The 26,075-nt window shown below is 42.7% G+C and overlaps 2 protein-coding genes across 2 annotated transcripts in view; one reads left to right on the top strand and one right to left on the bottom strand.

The window, feature by feature from the left end:
* Window positions 1-16,528, bottom strand: part of st8sia3 (ST8 alpha-N-acetyl-neuraminide alpha-2,8-sialyltransferase 3) — a 30,442-nt gene extending 13,914 nt beyond the window's left edge. The window contains exon 1 of the mRNA XM_064308454.1: window positions 16,421-16,528. Within this exon, the coding sequence (XP_064164524.1) occupies window positions 16,421-16,464 (44 nt within the window). The 5' untranslated portion in view covers window positions 16,465-16,528. The remainder of the gene's footprint in view (window positions 1-16,420) is intronic.
* LOC135239856 (uncharacterized) lies at window positions 1,181-3,121 on the top strand. The gene is made up of 3 exons (XM_064308843.1): window positions 1,181-1,217; window positions 1,558-2,067; window positions 2,249-3,121. Exons 1-3 carry the CDS (start codon window positions 1,181-1,183, stop codon window positions 2,944-2,946), a joined length of 1,245 nt encoding a protein of 414 aa, XP_064164913.1. The 3' UTR covers window positions 2,947-3,121.
* Window positions 16,529-26,075: the final 9,547 nt, after the last annotated feature.

Genomic DNA, 26,075 nt, shown 5'->3' with positions numbered 1-26,075 from the left:
ACACACACACACACACATACATGCAGGCACATACACACACACCTACTCCCTCCATTTTGATGTATGGCTTAGAGGTCAGTGACTGTGAGACCAGCATGGGGACAAGGGATGTTGGATGCACTGGCTGGCCACTGAGGTCTGCTGTTGCTAGGCAACAGGCTGACCAGGGAGTGGAGACTTGATTGTAGTCACTCTGGATCAATTTCCACACATGTCTTGCTGACCAGTATCAATCACTCTGACTTGGAGGGAAAAACTAATTCATGAAATGAGTTCGGCGCCCCAAAAAACCCGAAAGTGTGTTCACAGTATTAAAAGGTGGCTGAACACAGGCAAAAGAAGGATAAATCTTTGAGGGTATTGCTTTCTGTTTTGTTGGTGACATTGTCAATGGCTTTGCGAAATATATTTTTTTACAGTCAACCAATGTACAAGATATAGAGTTAGCGGTAATGTTCAGTTTGCGTTTACACTGAGATCAGGAGAGGAACAAATTACCAAACAAATAAATAAATAAATAAATAAATAAACACAACCTCTGTTCTGGTGAGTGACAATGCAAACGACTCATATTTCCATTGAATTATCACTGTGACGTACATAATTTTTATACACCAGTAATCACATTGCAAGAGACAGCAAGTGTGCACATTTCCAATACGAAACCAGACATCCCACGATCCCAATCTCAAAGGCTTTAACTCTGACAGGCGTCATTTTATGCTAAGCAGGAGACGGAGCTGCAGAGCGCACTTCCAATCACGGCCTGGCCCGGTCGGTATTGAACACATTTTCATCTGAAGAAAAGGGCCGGGCTCATCAATTAAAATTAATAAGAGCAGAATTCAGACCAGGGAACTGAAACGAAATGAGAAATTATGTTGCATTGACTATTTTTTCTTCTTCATTTCAAAAATGTAATCTCGTTTTTATGACTTTTCAGATCGCAGAAAAAAAGCCCTGATGTACAGTAGTTTGTATCTGTGCTGACAATGAGCTTACCCTAAGGTGCAGCTCCCTACTGAGCCCAATCAAGGCTTAAACCAGAGGAAGGTTGAGTGCATGATTTCAGCACACAATGAGAATGCTTCACAATGTTTACAGTAGAGGATATCTGAAGGGTTTCTTCCAAACTGAAAAAACTGCGATGGAAATTAAATACATCATATAAACAAGCGGCATGTGGCTTATTACTAATAGCAGAGATCTCCAGGCTGGTATGTAGCAGTCTGTGTACCAAACATACAGCACTGTGGAGTGGTGCCATATTGCAGAATTAACAAACCCCTCTCAGTATTCAATTCTGTACAATCTGTCATATTTTGCTGCTCAATTCAATGGCATGTGTGTCACCAGAGCCCGGTCTATTGACAATGACTGAATTCAACACCTCCACATTACTGAGACCAATAGTGACTCTGGGGAGTCTGGGGTTCCTGTGACCTGTCCCAAAAAAATAATTAATAAATAAAAAAAAAGGAACCATTATGGGTTTGATGGCACTTTGTTAGTCAATCCTGTATTTTAACACCAAAACAGTATTCTAACTTCCATCAGTGAACAAATGTTGGGAAAGCGACACACCAGACATCCTCCCTTTTGTCGCCTCCCTCGTGAACTCATCCCTATCTTCTGGATGTTTCCCCTCATCCTTCAAGAAGGCCCACATCACCCCGCTGCTGAAGAAACCCACACTAGATCCTTCAGTCATTCAGAACTACCGCCCGGTATCTCTCCTCCCTTTCCTATCCAAAACACTCGAACGTGCTGCATCTAACCAGCTCTCTGCTTATTTCTCTGAGAACAACCTGCTTGATCCCCACCAGTCTGGCTTCAGGCCTGGCCACTCGACTGAGACTGCACTCCTCTCGGTCAGTGAGTCACTCCATGCCGCACGAGCAGCCTCCCTCTCCTCTGTCCTGATTCTCCTAGACCTCTCCGCTGCATTTGACACTGTGGACCACTCTACCCTCCTGTCCTCCCTGGCAGCAACAGGGATCCGCGGCACAGTCCTTGACTGGATTGAGTCCTACCTCTCTGACCGCTCCTTCCAGGTTGCCTGGGCGGGTAAGGTATCACCACCCGTCCCCTCACCACCGGAGTTCCCCAGGGCTCAGTCCTTGGTCCCCTTCTCTTCTCCATATACACCAGATCCCTTGGCCCTGTAATATCTGCCCATGGCTTGTCCTATCATTCCTATGCCGACGACACGCAACTCTTTCTCTCCTTCTCCCCATCGGACACACAGGTCCCCGCCCGCATCTCCGCTTGCCTGAGGGACATACAGAGCTGGATGGACAATCACCACCTGAAGCTCAACCCGGGAAAGACGGAGCTAATCTTTATTCCTGCTCTATCCTCTCCCCTCCTCGACTTTTCCATTTCCTTAGGGGACACCGTAGTGACATCATCACCCTGCGCCAAGAATCTCGGAGTGATGATGGACAACAGGCTGTCCCTCTCCAACAACATTGCAGCAGTAACCCGGGCATGCAGATTTTTCCTATACAACATCCGCAGAATCCGCCCCTTTCTCACCACCTACTCAACCCAGCTCCTGGTCCAAGCAATGGTTCTATCCCGCCTGGACTACTGCAACTCTCTTCTGGCTGGACTACCGGCATCTGCCACCAGACCCCTGCAGCTCATTCAGAATGCTGCGGCTCGTCTGGTCTTCAACCTACCCAGACACTCCCACGTAACTCCCCTGCTCACTACCCTCCACTGGCTGCCTGTTATAGCTCGCATCAAATTCAAAACATTGGTTCTAGCATACCAGGCAGTCAAGGGATCAGCCCCAGCATACCTTCAAAAGATATTCAAACCCTACATGCCAGCCAGATCCCTCCGTTCTGCTACCTCAGGACGCCTAGCACCTCCCCCTCTTCGCACCTGCACTTCCAGAACACGTCTCCTCTCTGTTCTGGCCCCACGATGGTGGAATGACCTCCCTGTGGAGGTCAGAACAGCTGAGACTGTGACCCATTTCAAACGACGACTGAAGACCCACCTCTTCAGGCTGCACCTCTCCCCATCCCTTCCCCCCCTGTAAATGACTAAACTTAGGGTTGTAACTAGGCAGCTGTTTAATAGGTGACTTAGTTGATGCGCCAGTCTTAACGACTACTTGTATCTTTATTTATTTTTATTTTTCCATAGATTGCGTTGTTGCCGTTCTCGTTGTTAGTGTTAATCAGTTTAACCACCAGGGTCCAGGTTGAACTATGCGGTTGTTCCCTGTACTTGGACCGGTACTTCTCTCTAGGGGTTTCGTCATTCTTGTTCCTGGTTATGGTTATACACTTTGTTGTACGTCGCTCTGGATAAGAGTGTCTGCCAAATGCCTGTAATGTAATGTAATGTAATGTAACAGCAGGAAGAAGGTCACTGCAAACTCTTCACCTGGAAATAAATTGAGGCATCAGACAGTTGGTCGGGTACGGGTGAGCTTCCCAATTAGACGGGAACCTCATTTTCTCCCTCGTAACTGAGAACTTCCCATTATAAAACTCATTAAAGGCGAAGCCTCTATGAATTCGCCTCTCCCGAAGAATCACTGTGCCAAAAGGGAATTGTGTTTTAAAATCTGCATTTCGTCATTGCCTTGGGCCAGGCGGTGAGGAGGTAATTATTAATGCGCGCGGGCCGGCGGCACAGGAAGGCCTCAGCCTGCAGTCTCGCCCCCGGAGCCGTGTCAACAGGTCAAGGAACCGTCGGCGAAACCACCGGAACGGTTCCTCCACACCGGGGCCCCTGCCCGTGTGTAAATCTGTGTGCATTTCAATATAATTAATGGCACTGAAACTGACCGCATTCACCACATCGCACGCCAACAATGACTCAAAGAAGCAATATTTAATCCCAGATTACGCATTCTATCAGCGTGCCGTGAGGCCTCTGACATCCTGTTAGAGAATGCGACATGAAAGAACTCCGCTCTTCTTTACACCGACGGCGGACGAACATCCAACTTTGAGTAAAAAAAAAATAAACGAATAAACGGGCTGAGAGGCACCGAGGAGAATGAGTCACTGTTCCCCAAAGTCTCATATCAGTACTCACACGGCAGCAAAATCCCGCTGAGTGGTTATCTCTACCTGTGCAAACAATCGCTGCCTCCGCTCGCCGCTGGCTCCGGGTGAGCCGGCCCCGGTGCCGTTTACACAGTCACACAGCGACTGTTTGCCTCACCTCAAAGGCATCTTCCTCGCGAGCGCACAATGGAGAATCAGTGATTTATTGACGGAGGCCCTGTGTGCGCTCGGCCCTCTCGGGCGACGCGTTATCGCCAGCGCCGCATTCCGACGGAGGTCTCCCGCGCCGGATAAGGAGCCGCGTTTGTCTCGGGGTTAATGGCACACCGATAACATTAAGGCGCTGTTCTTGCCGGTGGACGCACGCACGCCGCGATGGAGGTCCCAGGGTAAACACGGAACGGGGACATCAGCGCCAGCTGGAGGGGGCTTATTTGGATAGTACCTGGAAGGGTGCGAAAGCTTATGTCCTGCCAAACCCCCCCCTCACCGGAAGCTTATGTCCTGCCACTCCCCAAAATAAAAATGGCACAGGGTCTCTCTTCCTCTAACACATAGAAGCAGAGGAAGGACGCCAAACATTTTAATTAAATATTTATATTGCATGGCACTGAATGTAACGATGTCATGGTTTAGACATGCTTCCATAAACTAGTGCAATTATACAGACACAACCACTCCAGCCTGCAATGGGTGCTGGATATAGATGCTGAACCAAACCTCAAAATGAGGTCAGGGTTTTCATTAATAGGGTGGTTATTTTAGGGGGTTTCAGATTTTAAATTTTGGAAGCCCTGTAGGTGAATTCCCCTCTGTGTACACAAGAGAGTAGATAAGAGTGTCCTGCTCTGTCCCATTTAGCATCTGTGACATACTCTGTGTGCTACACACAAACAGGCCCTCTGTCACTCATTATTCATGTGACCTGTGCTATTTGTGCCGTGGGTCTGGCTGAACTGCACAGTGCCATGATATGGGGAGACATGCTTGGCACAAAATGTCCAGTGATCAGGGAGGCAAAAGTTCACAACCATGAGTAATGAAGATTTGTGGTACACAGTAAGAAAAAGGTTCGTTCATAAGTGGGATGTTCATTTATACTGTCAAAATGCCCATCATCTATTTCTATTTCTGAAGCAGAGTCTTTGCTGGATCCGTTTTGGTGTATGAGGGAAGGGACCTTCTGTAAAGTAGAAGAATCTGGAGTAGTCCTTGTCCCTATCTGTCATCTCAGTTACCTGAAACGCCTTGTTTCTGGTGGAGGGCAGCCTGTTGGAAATGGTCGAATGAAAAGTCTTTGTTTAAGAAAACCTAGGTGTTTGGGACAACAAAGAGTTATTAGAGTTTTAGATGGCTAATGTACAAGGTAATGCTTTGGCAAATGAATAGCAAGTTGTGTTCAATAAATTTGATTTGGACTGCTGTTACATTGCTTCCTGTTCTGTACTACCTCACATGCAGCTGTAGATACCTGTTGAACAAGCTGAAACATGAAAGACAAGCCAACGCACTTACAAGTGAGGACATTCTGTGTGTGTGTGTGTGTGTGAACTTGTAATACTACCTTTGTGGGGACCAAATGTCCCCACAATGATATAAATATGAGGAATATTATGCGTTGTGGGATTGAGGATTACAGTTAGGGTTACAATTAGGTTAAGGTTAGGGTTAAGGTTAGGCATGTAGTGGTTGGGGTTAGGGTTAGGGTTAGGGTTATAGGTTACAGAATGAATGTAGTCAATGGAAAGTCCCCACAAGGACAGCAATACGGGATTGTGTGTGTGTGTGTGTCTGTGTCTGTGTGTCTGATGTGACTTAGAGAGGACTGCCACTATTGTATCATGAATAAGTCCTGAAATAGTCACCCTTTCCCACAGCCTACTTCCCGCATGGAGCTGATGTGGAGTAATGCGAAAAGATGATAAAATATTGATTTCTTTTGCAGAATATTTGACAAGTAGACACTGCCTGTCAGCCACAGAAATTGTAATCTTGGCTGGGGTAATTAGCGATTGAATTATATGTGAACTCTTATGGCCCAATTTTGAGTGCACCCCACTGATGAAGGTTGGCGATTCTATTAACCTCTGCAGTGCAGCACTGGGTGCAGTTTCATTCATATCTGGTCAAATATTCTACCTGCACGAGAAAATCTTTTTTCTCTTCATTTGAAAGATGGGGCCCCTAGTTCTCGCTAATTTTCTCATAACCTCTAAAAATCAATTTTCCTTTCTAATGCAAAGGTTGGGAAATGTAGGATTCCAGTTCTTTAAAAAAAAAAAAACTGAGATCCATAAACAGTTAATGCAAGAGACAAAACAGAAGCCCAGGGTGAGTTGTTGATGTTTCTTGAGGTTCTTTTTTTTCAGTATAGAGGAATGTCGATATGCACGTCAAAAAATATCACTATGTATGGGATCTAAGCTCTCCATAAGCTGTAGGGAACTGTTGGGAGTGGTGTAACGAATCTAAACTCGGTGAAGCAAAGCACACTCATATTCACTGCATAAATAACTCCAGAGACCGTGTTTTCATAGACGCACAAACCAGTTATGCATCTGCAGCTATTCTGCTCCCTTCCACCTTTCAGCAGCACTCTTAGATGGCAGTTGAGAGTTGGCATGGCAGCAGTGGAATGGTTCAGAATGCAAGGGCACTCGCTGTGTGCTAACCACGTCCAGTGAAATACTTTCGCTAGATTTTAAATCTCAAAATCCGTTCGAATTTTCTTACAGAAGACGAAAAATATTGACTCACTCATTTGAAACTAATTACACATCATGAGGAGCAGGGGAATTATAGTTTTAAAAAAAAGCAAGTATATTTTTGTAGCAAACTTTCTAAAGGTGCCAAGGTGCTTAGTATACCTGCAAATATTTTGCAAAATGTAAGGCCCACTAATCAAACATTTGCCTTCTATAAATCATGTCAAACTTTCTTTCTAAACACCGCAAAACAGTAAAAACCATCTCTTGCATGTAAACATCTGACTTCACTGTGAGTCAGTAAAGAAAAGAATAGATATGTAACCAGTTTATCAGGTTATTACAAGAGTACAAGTGTTTGCACATTTGCTGAATCTTGCATGTGACTTTCAAGAAGTAAACTCAGCTGAAGATAAGGAAACAAACCCTGACTTTTCACTTCTAATGTCAATTCTTGTAGATGAGTAACAGATGTTTGACACCAAGCTAGGCCTTTGTAAGAGTCTTTTTAAGACTGAGTTACTGTCAACTTCTCCTTGGTTTATTAAAATGTTCGTCTGAATATTTACATGCAGTGGGAGAAAGAAGTGTCAATGCAATGCAAGTTTCTACAGGCTTTGACTTCGATGTCATCCTACCATGCTGTTTCTTAGACATCTTTATAGTGCAGGTGCTGTCAATGAATAGCTGCCTTCAAATTTAAACCATACAAGGAAACTGGTTTCACCCATAGTTTCTAATTTCACACTCCTGTAGGTACAGAAGTGATGTGATGCTACAGTTAGGTGTGTGCCTGGGACCATCAAACCTGTGCGTGTTGCGATCACACTGCAGAAGGGGTACAACGGGTGGCATGTTTAGCCTGTTTGGCTTCTTTCATCAAAATGATCTGTCCAAACATATCTATGGTGTCAATTTAGTGCCATTAATATTGCCTTAAAAATGTAAACAAAGAAAACTAAGGAAATGTAATTTTACACAGGTAGAGTTTCAAATGAGGAATTGTGAATAATATTTTTTAAGCCTTCGACAAAAAAATGGATCAAACGTGTTTGAAATAAATTTGAAAGTATTCAGTTAATGTTACCAAAATTCACATCTTGTTGATCAAATATATCATCTTTGCTTGTGATTCCATTCCTTGCATCTACAAGTGTATTCCCCTTAATTTTTATTATGTATTTTTGCATGGTTTGCATATGGGGGAGATGTTAGAGGAAGAAGGTTCGTCTTTGGTGACTCAACTGGGGATTCGACTGAAAAGACATAGTAACATAAACTTTATTAACATAACCCTGGTAAAAACAAATCACTGCTGTTCATATTGCTCACCTTAGTAGCTAGCTGGAATTTCAGGTTTTTCAATACTTTTGCCATGAAACTGATCTGTATATTTTCTAAGCCAAAAAACTACATTATAGTAATCTTTTGAAAAACATAATGCCTCACAAAATTCTTTTCACAACATCCCAGGATTTACCATTGAATCCATCTCCCTGTATGAGTCTAAAAGAACAGATAGTAATGAGATCGTGTTTTTTCTCTCTCTCTAAACTCCAGATGATTATAGCTTTAATTAAATAGTTTTCTTTCTACCAAAACTGTCTCCAGAAATCCCTTATAGGTCCTCTACTGTCAAAGGCCCTCCAACAAACCTAGACATGAAACCCAGAAGCAACCAAAGACCTGATGCACTCCTGTGTGATTAGCAGCGTAAGATATCTCACCAAAAACATGTTTTCAAAATTTCGCAATGCCAAGTTACTCACACAAAGCATTGCCTATAAGTCATTAATTAAAACTAGGCCTGCCATTAAAGTATTGATATCAAAATGTGACTATGTTACAATAACCAATAGGCCCATTATCTCACTCAAACTGTACAAGCTCTTTTACAAAGCAATGCTGCCAAATGTTTCCAAAATTATTTCATGTAATTTGGTCCTTTGTTTTTCATTTCTACCATCTGAAGAGAATGTGGCCAGTCAAACCTTATGTGTATCATGACAGTGCTGTATAGGTAGGGGGGACATGTCGCCCTGCCAAGCCATAACTTGGCGGACTGGCATACCTGCCATCCCAATCAAGCTCTGTCATATCAGACGCTTCCCTCACACTCACGTATCAGGCCCCTGCATTAAAACCTCCGCTGGACAGAACATCCTGTGCAGAGCTTAGCAAAGTCAATATTCAATAAATGTTATTCCATTTAACCAAGCAGATGATTTAATCAAACCAACGGGTAGCTTCAATTTGATTGAATTCAAGCTTAAGTAAATAAAACATATTGTGTAGTCTAATTAAAGTGGTACATTTTTCTATTTTTATTTTGCATTCATATTCATATGTCACTATGATTCTGTCAAGTTATGAGCACACAGCTGAGTTAGCTGTTATCTAAACTCAGTACTATATATTTTAAATAAATATAGAAGTAGATGTTATTACATGAATATGAATATAATTTTCATGTGTTTCTAACCATAACCATGACTGCCATCATGCTTAGATATTTTATGTTTCTGGATTGAGCTATGATTTGTTGTTCACATCCATGACATCAAACACAGTAATGATGGTTCTCTACATAGCTTTATATACAGATTTCACACTTCTGACCTGTTTTCTACATAGGAAAAGATTAAGGGAAAGGCAAAATGATATGACTAGGCTGTCTGTGTGACAGATGATCTAAAAAAAAGTTATATATATACTGAGGAAATGTAGTTGGATTTCTCCTGTGTGCATCAATAATGACTTTAAAATGGATTAATAAACACCTTCCAAATCCAGCAAACACTCATTCTGGGTTGGCTATTCTTAGATTCTTAGAGAAGAATTTTCTCGTATAGTGTAATATTTTACTTTGAAGCCATGCAGTTTTTTTATATATATTTTTTTTTTTTTAAATGAAGAATATTTACAGGATCAGTCACTGAGACAACGCTGAGCCTTCGGTTCATCAGTTGATGTACTGCTGCTGAACTGAAATTCTGATAAAGAATAAAATTGTATGCGTGTGTGTTTTTAGAGTGAAAACTCCAAGCCACATCATTTTGAAGGTTAAATAGCTGTACCAAATATTCTAATGGAGAAACAAATAGTGAAAATGTATTATGGTATGAGATGCTTGTCTTTTAATTGGCTGGTGTAGACCTTAAACATTAAAATCATGTCTATATCTAGAGTAAAATATCCTCTCTACGCCCAGCAAAATATTCAGTCCCACTCGCGCCGTGTCTGTTTGCGGACACACCCATGTCATCACCTCCAGAGTATTCTCTGAGATGTTGTGGGCGATGCCTCAGAGCTAATGTTAATGTTTATACTACCGTGACTCGTTTAGGAACTTTCAGGGAGGATATGGGATTTCATTAATACATAATTGCGTCTGTGGTATTTTGAGAGGGAGAGATGAATGAACCAGGGTGCTAATAAACTGCGAGGAAGTGATTGTGCTGAACAGATTTTTTTTTTTTCTGCAGACGGAAATTAGGGGAACGCTTTGCTCTTTGCTGAAATGAAAAAAAGTAATTATTAATGCTCTAAGCATCCTTCTTAGCATTAATAAAGGATGGGAGCTACTGAAGTGCACATATGGGATTTTGACATTACTCTTCTGGTGAGTAAAAACACTAGTTTCGACGTGTGTTAGGATTATGCCTGCGCCCAGACCAACTATGCAATTGTATTACTTCCCAACCACGCCTAATCAACTTTGGGTTTCACATTTTAAACCGCAGAAAGGCTTTGTTTTATTACTAATGATATTCAAATGGTGTATAAATGGCGGAATTTGTTAAAAATATAGTATTTTTCAAGGCTCTTAAAATCTTATTTCCTTATTTCAGTTTTCCACCTCCGAGCCTGATTGTGCTCCCTACATGCGTGCGATTGGTCGAGCACATCTGACCGCCTGAGTGCCTGTGCGATCCGCAGGCCTACAGAGCAACGGCCGAAGGTACAGGCTTCTTGCAGACGAGCGGAGCACGAACCGTCAGTGTCCTTCTCCCAGGACGGGAGATGGATAGCCTGGCCTTCTCTGGATCACGTGGTCCTGGGGAGGAGGCCACGGGGAGCAGGGGAAATAGTTAACCCTCGTGTCTACAACCTGCTGTCATGGTGGAATCTTCATTAACCTCCTCGCCGGCGAACAGTAGATCTCCGAGAGCTTACTTATGGCCGGTAATAACGCCGGCGCTCCACGCGCCGCGAGTCCCTGACTCCCTTTTTCAATTAAAAAAAGGACCAGGGCTCTATTAACCTCCTGTCCGCTCCCCACATTTTTTCGCCCGAACATTGTTTGCGCAATCGTTGGCCCGGCTGTTAAGGAGGCCGTATTTTATTGTAAACTATCTCTAAGTTTTCAGCCGTGACAGGAAGCCGGGCAATCCCACGTGAAATATGGCATCATCTAGGGAGCAAATCATATTTTGTAACCCTGTTCGGTGACTAATACCTGGATGCACTTACAAGGAAAATTAGGTGCCAATGAGGCCCCATATATAAAGTTCAGATTTCGCAGATATTTCAAGGCAGTATTTTTGTATATCTCTGCAGCTAAAATATGGTTCCTGGCAATGTTTCATAAGTCATTGTTAGGACCGACAGAAATAGAAAATGATCACAAACACACAGATGGACCCGCAATATATTAGGACAACATCTGGCCACAACTATACCTATAAATATCAACTTCATCAACTTTTAATTTCATACACTGTTTTGTGTTGCAACATGGCTCACTGGTTTCTTTAAAATGCATAATGATGCTCTTTCACTAGTCTTAATTTGTTTATCTTTTCTGTCTCCTCTGGGCAACGACCTCGGGGCACAGTAAGGTAAGAAAGCTTCAGTGACTGCCCATCTATATTTTCTCTGGATATTTGCAACATGCCACACCTTGTAGCAGGGGTCTACCACCCTGAAGACTCACAAGGTGTTACCAAGTGCTTAATTGATCAATTAAAGCATTTTAGTGTAGAGCTAACTTCCCAGAGAATTGGGAACTGACTTTAAGGTCAGGTGAAAACAAACACCAGCAGATGTCTGCTCACCTTTCTTGAGAAAGGTCCAAGACCGAAATGTCGACTTAATAAATAGCGAAGAAAGTGTGTGTGAGAGTGAGTTTCTTTTTCAGACACTCACAACCTCACGAAACACCACAATGCGATGCACTCCTGTACTCACACTGCAATTCTTTCCCACCCTATCCAGGGAGACAGTGTTCTCGCTTGTCTATTCTGGTCAACTGTGCTCCATGTCATGAAATTTTTACAGAGGTATAAACTCACAACAGTGTGTGCCAAGTTGTTATTCTGCCAGGGCTGAGCACCCAGTGCAGGGTGGGCCTCACGTTCTGTACCGTAGATCACAGTGCTCTAGAATTATACCAACAATCAAACCCACCAATCAAATATTCAGGCCCAAGGAGTACCGGTTGCCAAGAGTTCTCCATTTCCTAATCTTTAACGTGGATTCCGTTCCTGTAAAAACACATCCCCATTCTTCCGCTTCACGGAGATGACTGTCTGTAACGACAGAAAGCATCGCGCTGAAGGAGAGTAATCAGTGAATTTCTGTTTTTTTGTTGACATTGTTTGATGGTTTTCCTAGACCCCCCCCTCCTGCCTCCCCTCGGTTCGTAGGAAGGCTATATTGATCTCAGGATCAGGTTTAAGAGTAATTTCTACTTTGCCACAAGGAGGCCAGAAGGTATCACTCATGTGTCCCTGCTGTTGTAAGCACCATAAAAATGTCCGCTTTGATTCAGTGCGGGGCACGGTGGCAGGAAAGACTCAAAAACAAACTGTCTGCACGAAGGTCAACACAATGGACTGTCGATGAGGTCGACTCTGAATGGGCGTGGGGGGGAGGGGGGTACCACAAGCACCTTCTTCAGCTGGTAGTGAGCTGCAGCGCATTCACGTCCATGATAGCACAGGGAACATTCTACTGCAGTCCTCATTCAGAAACATAGCAGCCAGTCCAAGTGTCTCACTGCTTAAGGAAAACTGCATATTTACCTGCCATCTTCACAGTTATTGCTATTGGTCGATTTAAACTTCCCTTTTTGCCTCCCCCCATGAAAGTGAAGAGCATACACAGTAACCCGATGAAACAGATCACTGTTCAATATTTGCTTTTACGGTCCTAGAAAACAATTCTGCCTCCCAGTATTCAGAAACACGTCTGCTCTGCAAGCACAGTCTCACCTGAAGAGCTCTTTAACCACAAGCTGTGAACTGCGAGATGAACCGCGAGAAGGAAACTCTGCTGCCCTCGGCCTCTCAGCGGTCTATCCAAGACCCTGATGAGCGGGTCCTCCCAGTCCTCCACTACAGAAACGCTGTGTACAATTACAACTTTAAACACCTTTGGCCATCCGCCCCAATTCCCCTTCCCCTTAATGTGGCAAAAACTGCGGATCGATGAGTCCCCGTGTTGAGAGCTGTTGTGATGGTGGTTCTCATGGCCGGGTTCTTAATTGCCGGGCTGTACGCTGGAGATGGATGTGTGTTTGGGCAGTCACACGCAGTGCAGGGGGTAAGAGCTAGCGGAGAAGCTACGTGAGCGCAGCAACACCGGCGTGAATCAATAGGACTGAAATACTGCAGGGGCTGGCACACACATTGCTTCAAAGACTACGTGCAACTGTCTGAAAAAAAACCCAGTAGCAATTCCTGTCTTTCTCCAGCTTTTAACTTGGGAGAAGATGACATTTTGGTTTTGTTGTTGGTATTATCATCATCCTTGAGGAATTTTCCATTTTGAAGCCATTTTCTCTAATGATTCTTTACCATTTGATAAAAGTTCAAAAAGGTTTTTTTTTACTGGAGAATAAGAGGCTGGGGTTGAGTTTGAAGGGTGGTCACAGGTCACATGGTACAGCCAACATATTGAAAATAATTTGGAGTCCATACAAATACTGCACAGATTTGGGTCCTAAGTCCACATGTATTTCAGACACATCAGCTTCAGATGAGTGGTAAGTGCTGGATTTTCTATGTTAAGTTGCACAGTGTTAGGCATGGGACTTCTATGCAAATCTCACCCTGGCCACCAAGGGCCAGCAGACTATCAGTGTTCGTATCCAAACTGCACTCTTTTTTGTTTCTTATCAGTTGTTTTACTCAAATTGCAGTGATCGGCGCAACAAACCCGGAAACTACTGAAGCACTCGTTGCGGTGCCTGGATCTCCCCTCACCAAACGAGGAGAGAAAGGGGAGCATGCAGAGCGGAGCAGAGCAAATGGAGCATGAGGGATTCGGAGGGTGAAATGGTGGACGGGGTATTCCGTATCTATGTTTCTAGGGTGATTCTTTTTTTTTTTGAAACCCAGGCAAGCCAACACAAGCGGTAATGGCTTGCCTCGGCCTGCGAGGTGGGAATTGCCTGATTCGCAGCTCAGATCTCATTGTGCCACATAGAGATGGGGTGAGCCGCGGATCAATAGGTTTACTATGGCCTCCGGCCAGTGGCTGTTTTACTGGCTTGATGTTGCCTCCAAGCCTTGGCTCCGCTCATCAATACTTTCATTCCAGCTGCCTCCGGGCTCTATGGTAGCAACAGTAATCAGATTTATTTTTAGAGGTCTAACACTCTCCCTGGCAAGGTTATAGTGCTCGCCTCCCCGGTCAGAACGCTTCTGCAAAAACAACCGCGGCCCAGTTATTAGCGTCCCGCGAAAACGAGCAGGCGGAGTCCGCCCCTCGCCGAGTCGGCATGGGGTACCCACACCACACCGCGCGAGAGCCATGGGCTGAGAGATGAGGTTTCACACTCTGCACATCTAGCACGAACACACACACACACACACACACACACACACACACACCTTACGTGAGAATTGTGATAAAAATGATGCCCACCTGATGGAATCAATCAGGGCACTGGCACTTGGGCTTTAGTTGCCCATGTGACTGGGAACAGGAGGAACGAAGAGCCAACAGCTCTTATATAATGATCCAAGACCAGGTGAAAGTGTGAGTGAATTCTTACCATCACAATGTCTTCAAATATGTGATTTACACTTTAGAGTGTTTACATTTATCATAGTCATAGCATACATAGCAATGTGGAGCAACATGGGGAGTACAAAATGCTATATCATTTGATTTAACATGCATTTCCCCTCAGCATTAAGCTGATTATCTCAGCGGCACAACAAAGAACATGGAATATAAGACACTGCTCAAGAGACAGGTACTTTGTATGCATTCAGGTCTTTTTTTGTTTTTTTGGTTTGTGAGCTACTGTGGGTAAGGGTACCTGCTAAATGAATGTAAGGTTATTTGACATAAGTGCAAACCCTCTGCAGGTTAATCCAATACAGATTGGATTGGAAAGTTCACAATTTCCTTACCTTAAATGGTCACGCTACCACAACCCTGAGAACGCAGGTCTGAAATTATCCATTGTTCACGTGATAATTGAAATACCGTCTGTATCTACTTTCCCTCTGTGTTAATTAATAGGAAACATGCCCAGCCAGAAAACCACATTAGTATGAGAGGAGGCATCTGTAACACTACAACACTGCATGGAAATCTGCACCTTGTCAATGGGATGCACAGTAACTATGGCAAATGATGCAATTCAGAGGAAACACACTTTGGCTGCAGGAAAGCGGGGCCCTGCCCATCTGTCACCGTCTAAATGGCCTAATATGAAAGGAACGTTCCATCTCACGCTCCTATCAATTCTGAGAAGGGATGGCCAGGCCGAAGATGAACCCGGGAACTTATCTATTAAGCCCGGTGTGATTAATTAAGCAATAACACGGCGGCGCGGGCTAGCTCATCACACGCCGACTTCCTGAGAGGCTTCGGGGATGGAGAGAATACGTCTCCCAGGGAAACGGATGGCCCTTGTGCGGACCACTTCCATGCCACATGCCTCTCCACCGCGGCGGGAGCGGAGGCCGTTATAATTACGAGGCGGTGGGAATTCGCAGCAAACGCACGAGGAACCGGCGCGGTATTGCGCATTGTGACAGACTGTGGTTCGCATTCTAATTCGGGAGAAAGATCCGTTACATATGCTGGAGGGTCATCGATCTGTGTTCTCATTAATTCTAAATGTGCATTTTGCTCACTGTTTTTTTTTTAATTTTTGCATTTTAAAAAAATATTTCCATTGTACGTCTCTCTGATGAAGCAAGTCTTAACGTCTGAATGGTTTTGTTGGGAGAGAGATCTGTGCCAATATAATGAAAAGATACGGTATACATAATGGTCTGCAATTTTCAACAACTGCTCCTTTGTGCAGCCATCTAACAACAAGTCTGATGGAGTCTCAAAAAAATCCTCAACATGAGCCATTTTACAAACCCAGACCAAAAGAACGCAGTAGTCAACACGCTGGCTGCAAAAAGGCAAACAGGAGCGTCCCCTCTATCCTGCCTAACCAAACTAAACTAACTCACCCCTGGTCTTCATGTGGTTACTTGCAGCGGGTACTTATGCACTAAAGACCGATGGTGTGGAGAAGCGACCAGCCACTGGCAACCACCCCCACAGCCACGGACATGCTCCCGAGACAAAAGCTCTAGCCGCGTTCACCCCCAACGCTACAGAAACAACAAACCAGCGAAACTCAAAGGAGCGACGCTGCTATGCCTAACAGGGGAAAATAGCTTTAACTCCAAAACAATTACACACCAGCATGTGAACACTTACCTTCCTTTGGTCAAACAGGTCTTCCAATCCACAACTCCAAACATGGCCTTCTGAACACCAGCAAAGACAATTAGCTCACCCAGGTGTTTCCTCAGACCTCAATTGGCCCGTCACTGATTGGTCCCTTCACTCCTGCCTGGGAAACCCCTACAATGAACAGCACCTGGACGCATTCCAACACAAAGAGGATAACTGATTAAGTGCACACGAACAAAACACCTAGGAATTAGACTTGGACGAGCCCCCAGTTTGTCACGGCCGGCTCAAAAACCATGACAAATAACGGGAGATGACACAAAGTTAAAGCAAAAAGAAACATTCATTTATTTGAAGCAACTAAAAATGGCAAAGTGCTATGAGGTGTGGCAGTCAGTAAGTCAGTAGTTTTGGCGTGTATGCATGAATGATAAAATAGTGAGTGGAGTGCTGTATGGTAAAAGGAAAAACAAAGACAAAGATGGGGAGCGTGGAGCATAGGGAGCAGAGTTTCCCCTTTCTCTCTCATCATGGAACAATGGGGTGCACTCTTATAGTACTGGGAACACCAGGCCTAGGTGTTCCCAATAAACAACGACCTGACCACACCTACTGGGCATCTGCAACACAAAACACAAAGACAAAGACAAGCAGCCAGCCCAATGGCCAAAAGAGGCGGGGTCGTCACAAATGCAAGACATTATTTGTAAATATGAGACACCAATGGAAAATATGTATAATGGTATTAGCAAATATACAGCACATTGAAAAAAGCAAACATTTTTTTGGGCACACAGACTGGCTAATCCTGTCTAATCACCACTTGAAAAGCAAAATTACATTTGAGTATCAGCCATTCCTTACACAAAGGATTTTAGTACCATTTCCACTGCTGAGCCTCTCAAAAGTATCAGAGTATGCATGTGTCAATCAAATATGTAGACATCTGTAAAAGTGTGATAACTTGTTTTCAATGTTGAGCTGTATCTTGTTATTCCAGCCAATCAGATAAATTTTTTACAATAAATTTGGTGACCAATGTGGAGCGGTACAGATCAAATTAAATTAGTTCTCAATTAGACTCAATTAGTTCACTGCAGTTGCTTTTGTGAAGACACTGTTCACACCATACAAATGGCTCATAACAGCTTGGTGTGTGTTACTTAACACTTATCTAATTATATGCAACCACATTTATAAATATTGTTACTAGAAAGCTAGCTAGATTTAGAATTAAAATCATTGATTCTCAGTCTTTGTATCTGTGATCTGGTGTATGGAGGTTCTTATTCAAACCAACTTTTCAATTAAACCGAATTTCAGTAATCTGCACATAATAATTTCGTATAACCCTGTTTTTTACAATGAGTATCAATTCATGTATATATGGTGGAAAAGTAATAAATATATTTCCACAAAAAACACATTGGTGAAAGATGACTGTCAATAATTGGCTTAATCACTCCAGCAAAATTAAGTGGTCAGACTAAACGAAACCCATGTAGACAGTGTTCTACAGGACCATTATTAAAAAGGCAGTTTTAACAGACATCATAAGGTATCTCTCACCAGTAGACTTCCCTAGGCCCTGTCAGTGAGGCCTGGTTGTGTCCGCAGGCCTAAAGAGACTAAATTTGATCAATTGATCAGGGTTAAAATATTTTCTGCTTTCTTGCTGCTTAGATAAGAGAGCAGGCAGATTCAGAAATGTCCCCAAGCTGCTGCGATATGATTTTCTAATCTTTAGATGTCCAAGCTCCTGATACGTCATTGAGGCTTGAGTAGATATTGCCTCCATTTCTGGGGTTGCCATGGAAACTGCGGAGGTGACAGCAGAATTCACAATCATGGCAAGGCACAGTGAAAGAAGCAAAGATGTATTTTGTTCTTCTTATTATTCTTCTTCTTATTCTTTTTCTTCTTCTTATTATTATTATTCATTTGAACATTGTGCTTTTTTGGTGTTGTCGACAAAATAAAATAAAAAAGAAACAGTATTGTAAAGCGTAGAATAGAATAGCAACAAATATGGAATTCTGATCATTTGTGTTAATTTAATGTTGACAATTTAATTTCAGTGGCAGTTCCTGTCAAAGCCCTGTGAGATGCATCTGAAAGTTCTATGTAAATGTAGCTACAATCTAAGGGTTGAAATATAAAACAAGTTACCCTCTGGCATTTTCATGCCAAAGGAAAACTGATAATAACGGTTTAATGGTGGTATAATGGTTTTTGTGTAGCCAATATTTGGAACATCACTTACAGAACTTGAAATGTGAATCTTGTCTCCATGATGGATTTTGCATTATACAAAGTTTCAGTTGGTGCCCTTTCAATTCTCAGAAAACTTTAGTTTTCAAATGTGTAATGGACTGGAACAAACACATTTTAATTTGCATTTATGTAGCCATGATAGATTAATAAACGTAAACCATATTAGGAAAACCAGAGCACCCTAGATGAAGCAATACTGTTATTCACATGCTGATACTCTTTATTATAATTGCACATCAAGCATCTCACTCCATACAGATCAAAGTTTCAAATGACGCAATGCAACCATAACTGTCAATCACCCACATAGGAAAGTCATAATTTACATGATACATGATGTGGAATTGCCTGTTAGAGTAGGGTAGTGAAATCAGAGCATTCTGTAGCCTCCATTGTCACTGTTGTGTTCTTAGGTGTATGGGGACAAAGAAAATGACAAAAACCGGTTTAAACTTGCAAACCCCTCAAAGTGAAATCCTGACATTGTCACATCGCAGGCAGTACAACAGGACACTCTTCTGAAAATGGTCCAGATTCCTGTACAAACAGTGGCCTTGGGAATATCACTTTTTAAAAGCAGTGCTGTGCTAAATATACTATGACTTTTTTTCTCCCTTTTCTGTCGCAAAAACAACACTATGAATGCTGAGCAAAAAATATCTGAAAAATCAATGTTAAAACCCAACGCATGCAAGCTGGCCTTTTCTATTTATGTTTGCGACGGCAATAAGAATGTGTTTAAAAGACACAGAGCCATTTTTAAATTTCTTCACTGTGACGTGCCTTGGGAATTTGAAGAGAAATATTGCTGCTGTATTGATGACAACACACCTTCTTTTCACAAATAGTTGTTACAGCAATATAGTATAATCTGTGCATGTGGAACATCAGTTAATGCTGGATCTGTTTGAAGCAGCTGCCTTTTCTCTCCTCTGACACATTATGTCTGGGGTCTCCATTCAGTGTCTGACATCTATTAAAAACCAGTTAACCTTATTTTTTGGTAGGATGAAATGCTAAACATGCCCTAAACATAATAAAGGTCCTTTATATACAACTTTTGACTCCAGGATCTTTAGCTGTATAAAGTGTGAGAAAATATTTTTTATATTTTTTTATCTCAGATTTTTTTTTTTGTGTGTGAGACTTTTCGATACAGGGAAAACTTCTTAAAGTTATTCCTAAACTTCACAAACCTCAGGCTCTAAAATAAGTTGAAGTTTCTCAAGAAGTCTTTCAGTATATTATTTAGATAAAGCTTGTCAATTGGGAGACATTAAGAAGGTGACACACAAAGTGTCAATATATTTCAATCACAATAATTGTGTGTCAGTTTAAAGTTTAAACTGTTGGGGTCAATTTGACCCCAAAAATAAAAGGTGCCATAAAATGAATACCTAATGAAGTAAATCAGATATTTTACTCTGAATTAGTAATGTATCAGAGGGTAAAAAATGTAACTGAACAACAAAACAAAGGATCTATAATGATAATAATAATAATAATAATAATAATAATAATAATAATAATAATAATAATAATATACATTACATATACATATACATATACATATATATATACATGTACATATCTATATATATTTGCATGCATGTACCAAGAACCGTCTTACTGAACATCAAATACAACTATAAAATCAAACAACATTATTAATGACATTAAAAACAATTCTGGTTTGTAGCCCAAGATATACTCCGGATAACCAATGTACTGATAATGTGTACACAATCCAATATCAGCAGAGAGGTGGGTAACCCGGCTTCAAAGAGTAAAAAGACTGACCATGTATTTGCTCCACCACCATGCACTAAACCAGCTGATTCTAATTAGCATAACTCTTCACCATGGTAGGATAACTAATTATTGTAATCAGCTGGTTTAGTGCATGTTGGTGGCGCAAATACATGGTCAGTCTTTTTACTCTTTGAAGCTGGGTTACCCACCTCTGATCAGCAGTATGCAGTGACTGGACAGAATAATTCTGGGATGTTTGGTTTTGGGTTTGCTCCCTATATGGAGTACAGCTGCACTGCAAGGTATAACTGTACCTTCTATTTTGCTAGGTTAATAAACGGGCAAAAGAAAGTTTAAAGAGTGAAACTCTAAGCTTTGTGATTTGTCCTACTGGAAACAAGGAAAATTATACATCACAGTGGTTTCTATTGTGTGCTAAAATCTAGCACATCCGAGAAGAGCAGAGAAACTGAGCTGGGAATCAGGAGCAGACACACACTCACAGAAATGCGACTCTAAGACGGCAAATAACCATCGCAATCGGGAGCTTTGTTAGAGGAACCACTTCCTTCGATGATAATGACACCACTTGAAAAGTAGAACAACCTTTAATATGGTTAAAAACACGACAGATTGGTTAAGGTCAATACGGGCATAGCTGATAAACACTGCTGTGACTGCGGTGCTAAGCTTGCCTGTGGCGCTAAGCTGAGAGAGGATATGCAGAGATGTCTCTCTTTCCCCTCTGTGATATCATATTGGGGAGTCCATTGTGGATTCATTTCCTATCGTGAAAGAACAGAAGCGTGTTTCAGAGGCCAGATGTGATTGCCCAAACTTGGCTAGAGTTAAAGAGAAAGGGAAAGAGAGGAGAGACAGAGGGCAAGAAAGAGAGAGTAGACGTAGAAAATGATAGACTAGAGAGTCAGAAAGAAAGATAGAGAGAGAAAGAGAGAGAGAGAGAGAGGGAGAAAGGGAGAGAGGGAGAGAGGGTGAGGGAGACAGACGGAGAAATCCCAAGAACATCTTCTTCATAATTAATAAATGAAAAATGTTACTGCAGCTAATCAATAGAGTTGTTAGAGGGAATTGATCGGGCTGGGAATCTCTATTTTGCGGGTACAATTTTTCGCCCATTCAGAACAAAAGACTCTCCAGAGTGCCATCTGACTGCTAGACACTTAGGAGTCCAACCCCCCCAAAAAAGACAGACAACGAGGCTAGGGAGGGGGAAAGGGGAGGAGAGGCAGAGGAAAAGAATGAGAACGAGAAAAGTGAAAAAAGGAGAGGTAATTAACTTTCCTCAGCATCAGAGTGATGTACACTGTAACCTCCATTAGGGGCCAGTCGACATTGTACACGTTCCCCTCTTTTTCTCTCGCTCCACCTCCAGTACGTCTTCAGAGCCGTGGTGTCCACCCTCGTGTGGAAACAGAGCAGCAGGGTGACTGGGGCACCTGGGACATTCTGCACATTTGCCACAGAGCTCACTGCTAATGGTCTGTCCTGGGCTGCCAGCCTGCGCTGCTATGCATATTCATCTGTCATATTCATGGTTCATATATATATATATATATATATATATATATATGTGTGTGTGTGTGTGTGTGTGTGTGACCTGGCTACGTTTGTGGCAAAAACTGAAAGCAACACTGAAGGTAGTGTCTGTCATGTGAGTGCGTCAGGGAGGAGAGAGAGACAGACAGACAGACAGAGAGAGACAGAAAGTGAGAAAGAGAGAGGGAGAGAGAGAAAGAGAGAGAGAGGGCAAACTCAAGGTCACTCCTGCCCATGGGTAGTGAGCCAAAGAAATGAGATGTGACTGGTAGCAGCTGTTCCACTCAGAGCGGTCCCAGGACCAGGCCAGCTGGCATCCGGGGACAGAGAGGGTCTGGGAATGACCTCCCCCTCACCCTCTGGACCGGGCAACCCTATGACAAGATCAAAATTGACAGGAGGCACTTGATCTCCACAGAGTGCCCGTCGTTTGCGAGTATCGTTACGCCGCTGGAAAGAGTACTCGCATGCAGCTACAGCACCAGTGCGCAACAGTGTCTGGAAGCATGCATAAATTAGTTTGGCACACAGTGCTGATAACACTACCTGAATCTGCAGAAATGTCAGTAGACTTTCAGGGCTTCAAACTACTGAATTCCCAGGCACCGAGCTCTCTAATTTCCAACAAATCTGGCTTCTGGTGTGATACAGGTTGGAATCCCACTCTGTTCAGGCTTATGTGTCCAGCTTCACTTTTCAGTAAAAACCGATTCAACTGGCACCTCAGCTCAGTGCAATTAGATTCCATTTGTCAGTCTCTGGAGCAGGGTGCAGAGGCACAGGTAAGGTGGGGTAGCAGGCTGTGTGAAACTGCATTAATGACTACTCACCAGGGAGGTGAGCGGTGTGGCTACACGCCATCTCCTGTCCGTCAAACGCGCGCGGGGAGATAAGGATCTTTCTGCCACACTGACAGCCCAGCTGGGGTTTCATCACTGGAAGGAAATCTGACTGATCATACATTTTTTGTTGATTTCATTTAAATAAAAGGAAAATGCATCGTCTTTGTGTTCTGTGACAGAATGGTATGTACTGGAATCTGAACAAGAAAATACAGACCCGAGACCTTTTCAAAAATATTGCATGGTATCCCCATATGGAATAAAATGTTGTCATTGTATATGCTGTAGAAAAATGTTAAATGTACTCTTTAGTTATCATTGGATGCTGACTGCCAGTTTAAAAAATAGGTCTTGCTCTGTATAAAGAAATTAAACGAATAACAGCAATTGTGGACTATTGGGTTTGTGGAGTATTTTAACACTTCATGTCTCATCCTTCAGCTGCGATGTTAAACTAAGGTCCTGACTCACTGCAGTAATTAGAGATCCCTTGACATGTTTTGAAAGAGTATGGGTGTTAACCTTAGTGTCTTGGCCGAATTCCCAAAAAAACTGGCACAGTACATCTAGCCACCTAATTATCCCCTACATCTGATTGGTTACGTAATCCCTTACATTCCCAATCCACTTTGATTCTGCAGATCATCACTGGACAAGTTGACCTAACTGGTTGATTGGTTTTAAAAGGGCAATTCATTTTGCCAGGGGAAGATATAACCTACTGTAGTGTGCAGACATTGGGAATTTTATGTCAAATATCCAGATTTCTGAAAATTAATTTGAATTTGTTGGCAGAATTTCATTCACAAACATTTTTGATGCCTATGTACATGAACTTGAAAGGGCGCTGAGGGTTGTTTCATAATGAGAGAAGTATTTATAAAGCTGCCTTTGAATACTAAAGACGGCAGCTTTATTACTGAGTACAAATGTTTAGTTTAACAAAAATTCATGATTAACAATAATGAAATCATAATCACAGCAAACCTAAAATAACTATTAATAGAATAAGCTTTTTTAATTCATGATGTAAAGTTTCAGAAAGATATTTAAATTCTGTTTTAATATCAAAATATGGGATATGAGTATGGTGGTAGTGTACATTGCAGTATTATACTAATTCATAGGTCAGAAGAAATGAAAGAACTTTATTTTGGGCAACATAAGGGTGCTATAGTTTTCCTGTTGGCTTTATATGTCACAGGTATGATTTATGGAGCTTTTCTGTTCAAAAATTGCCATTCCTGCCTTCTTCTTAAAGACAATTGACTCTTGAAGGGGCAGGTCATGTGTGATAATAGACGTGTTTCCAGGGGGAAGAAAAAAAAACATTTCCAGGCTTTTTCCAATTTGATACACTGCTCCAGTAATGCAACACGTTTGACACCAGAGTGCATTTCCCTTCGGTTCTATGTTTCTGTGGCATGAAAGAAAGAATTTGTATTTTATGTTTACAAATGCATCTCTTATTTTTTTCTTTCTTCAACACCAGCGCTGCAACACAAAGACATGTACCCACCGACTGACGCCCCACTTGGCCAGTATCAGAGGAAACCACCTTTCCTGTCAGCAGAGCCTCCATTAGCCGTAATGCCGGAGACGTCAGGTCTGCCTCTGCATTAGCGCTAATGGAGGTTCCACGGGCAAGCGTCGCTGTCTGGCTGCCAATTCATTCGCACTCATCCCAACGTGCAAATTATCCACGCAACATTAAAACCACCTCCTGGTTCAAATGGCCGGCCGGGCAGGATGTGTGGAAAAGGCCAGGAGGAAGGGGAGTTGGGGGGGGGGGGTCCTGACGGACGTCTGAAAGCCTCGTCTGTCCCGTCCCGCCAAAAAGGTGGCCGGGGGGAGGGGGGGATGGGGGAAGGGAGGGAGGAGAAGGGGGGGCGGGGTGTCTAAAATAGACTAAAGATTAAATCGGTGCTAACGTGCAGTCGAGGGAATTCGGAGTGCTGCTGAACGATATTAATCGTGTTCACCCCCCCCGCCCCCCCCTCGCCGCTCCCCCCGCTTCTGTGTCCGGTTTTTAACCTTGCCTCTCCCGCACAGCTGAGTGATGGATACCAGCGCGTGCACGCTTGGGAGGCCGCACCTCTGGCTCGTCGCGCTTGCCAGCGCCGGCCCCCATTACGACCGCGGGCTCCATTTAAGGTCGCTTTGCATGTGACAGGAAAATATACGAGCTCCCGTCCCGGGCCCCGCTGTTTATGTGCAAACCCCATTTGAATTTATTAGCTGGCGGAATGGCACATTATCAAATAGCATTGTTCCTATCAGTACATGCCTGTGCGGCTGGAGTGCCATGTATGTATTGACAAATCAATAAACACTTCATCACAAATCTGGAATAAATCTATCATAAATGACAGGGAAGTATGAATGTGCAGATTTCTGTCCAAATAGGCTTCTGGATTGTGTGTGTGTGTGTGTGTGTGTGTGTGTGTGTGAATGCACCAATTTTCTTAAAACAGCAGCACTCTTTTTAAGATGTACTTATTCTTCTGGGTGTCTGGTTTCATGAAATATTCACAGTAACATATGATAGAGTATGCAGACTCCACTCCGAATTTTGTTCACTGTCACATGTAAAATTGGTTACTGTTAAAGCTTCAGAAATATAATAGTCATAACTACATTCCACATGACTGTTTTGAAACAGACTTAAACCTACTGTACATAAACAGCAGACATGAAGACACAAATACACCACATATCTGCATCAAATAATGATTTTGAATATTTTAACCCTTTGAATTCTATGAATTTAATTTTCAAACAGTTCCTTCAAATTACTTTCATATTATTGCATATTCTGTAAATAGGTATAGACAATACTTTGAGTCCTGCAAGTGTTTTCAAATTTTACATATTTCAAATATGTATATGCACACACACACACGCAGTGGTGTATGCCATTTCTAAGTATAAAGTTCATATTTAAGGACAAAAGAGTTGTTTATAAATGAACGCCCTTTGGAGGGTCCTTGTCTGTAAGGGAGGTGGGGCTGGTGATAGTGGTGGGAGGGAGTGAAGAGGTGGACAATTAAACAATTCAGATATTTCCCTGTTCACACCAGCTGTTACAGTGCAAATCCAGTGCCAGCATTGTTCTTTTCCTCATCCCAAGATTTGTGGCTCAAAGTAAGCCCTGACCTCTGCTGTTTTTCCCAGCCAATCAGAGCACTGTTAATTTCCACAATCAAGCAGAAATAGCCAATCCGTATGGGCTGCACTTTTGCTCATTTTCCAGT

Source organism: Anguilla rostrata, chromosome 14 (assembly GCF_018555375.3).
Source record: "Anguilla rostrata isolate EN2019 chromosome 14, ASM1855537v3, whole genome shotgun sequence".
In the NCBI taxonomy this organism is placed as follows: domain Eukaryota; kingdom Metazoa; phylum Chordata; class Actinopteri; order Anguilliformes; family Anguillidae; genus Anguilla; species Anguilla rostrata.
Note: the sequence above shows the minus strand (reverse complement) of the source record. Positions and strands in the feature narration are given on the sequence as shown.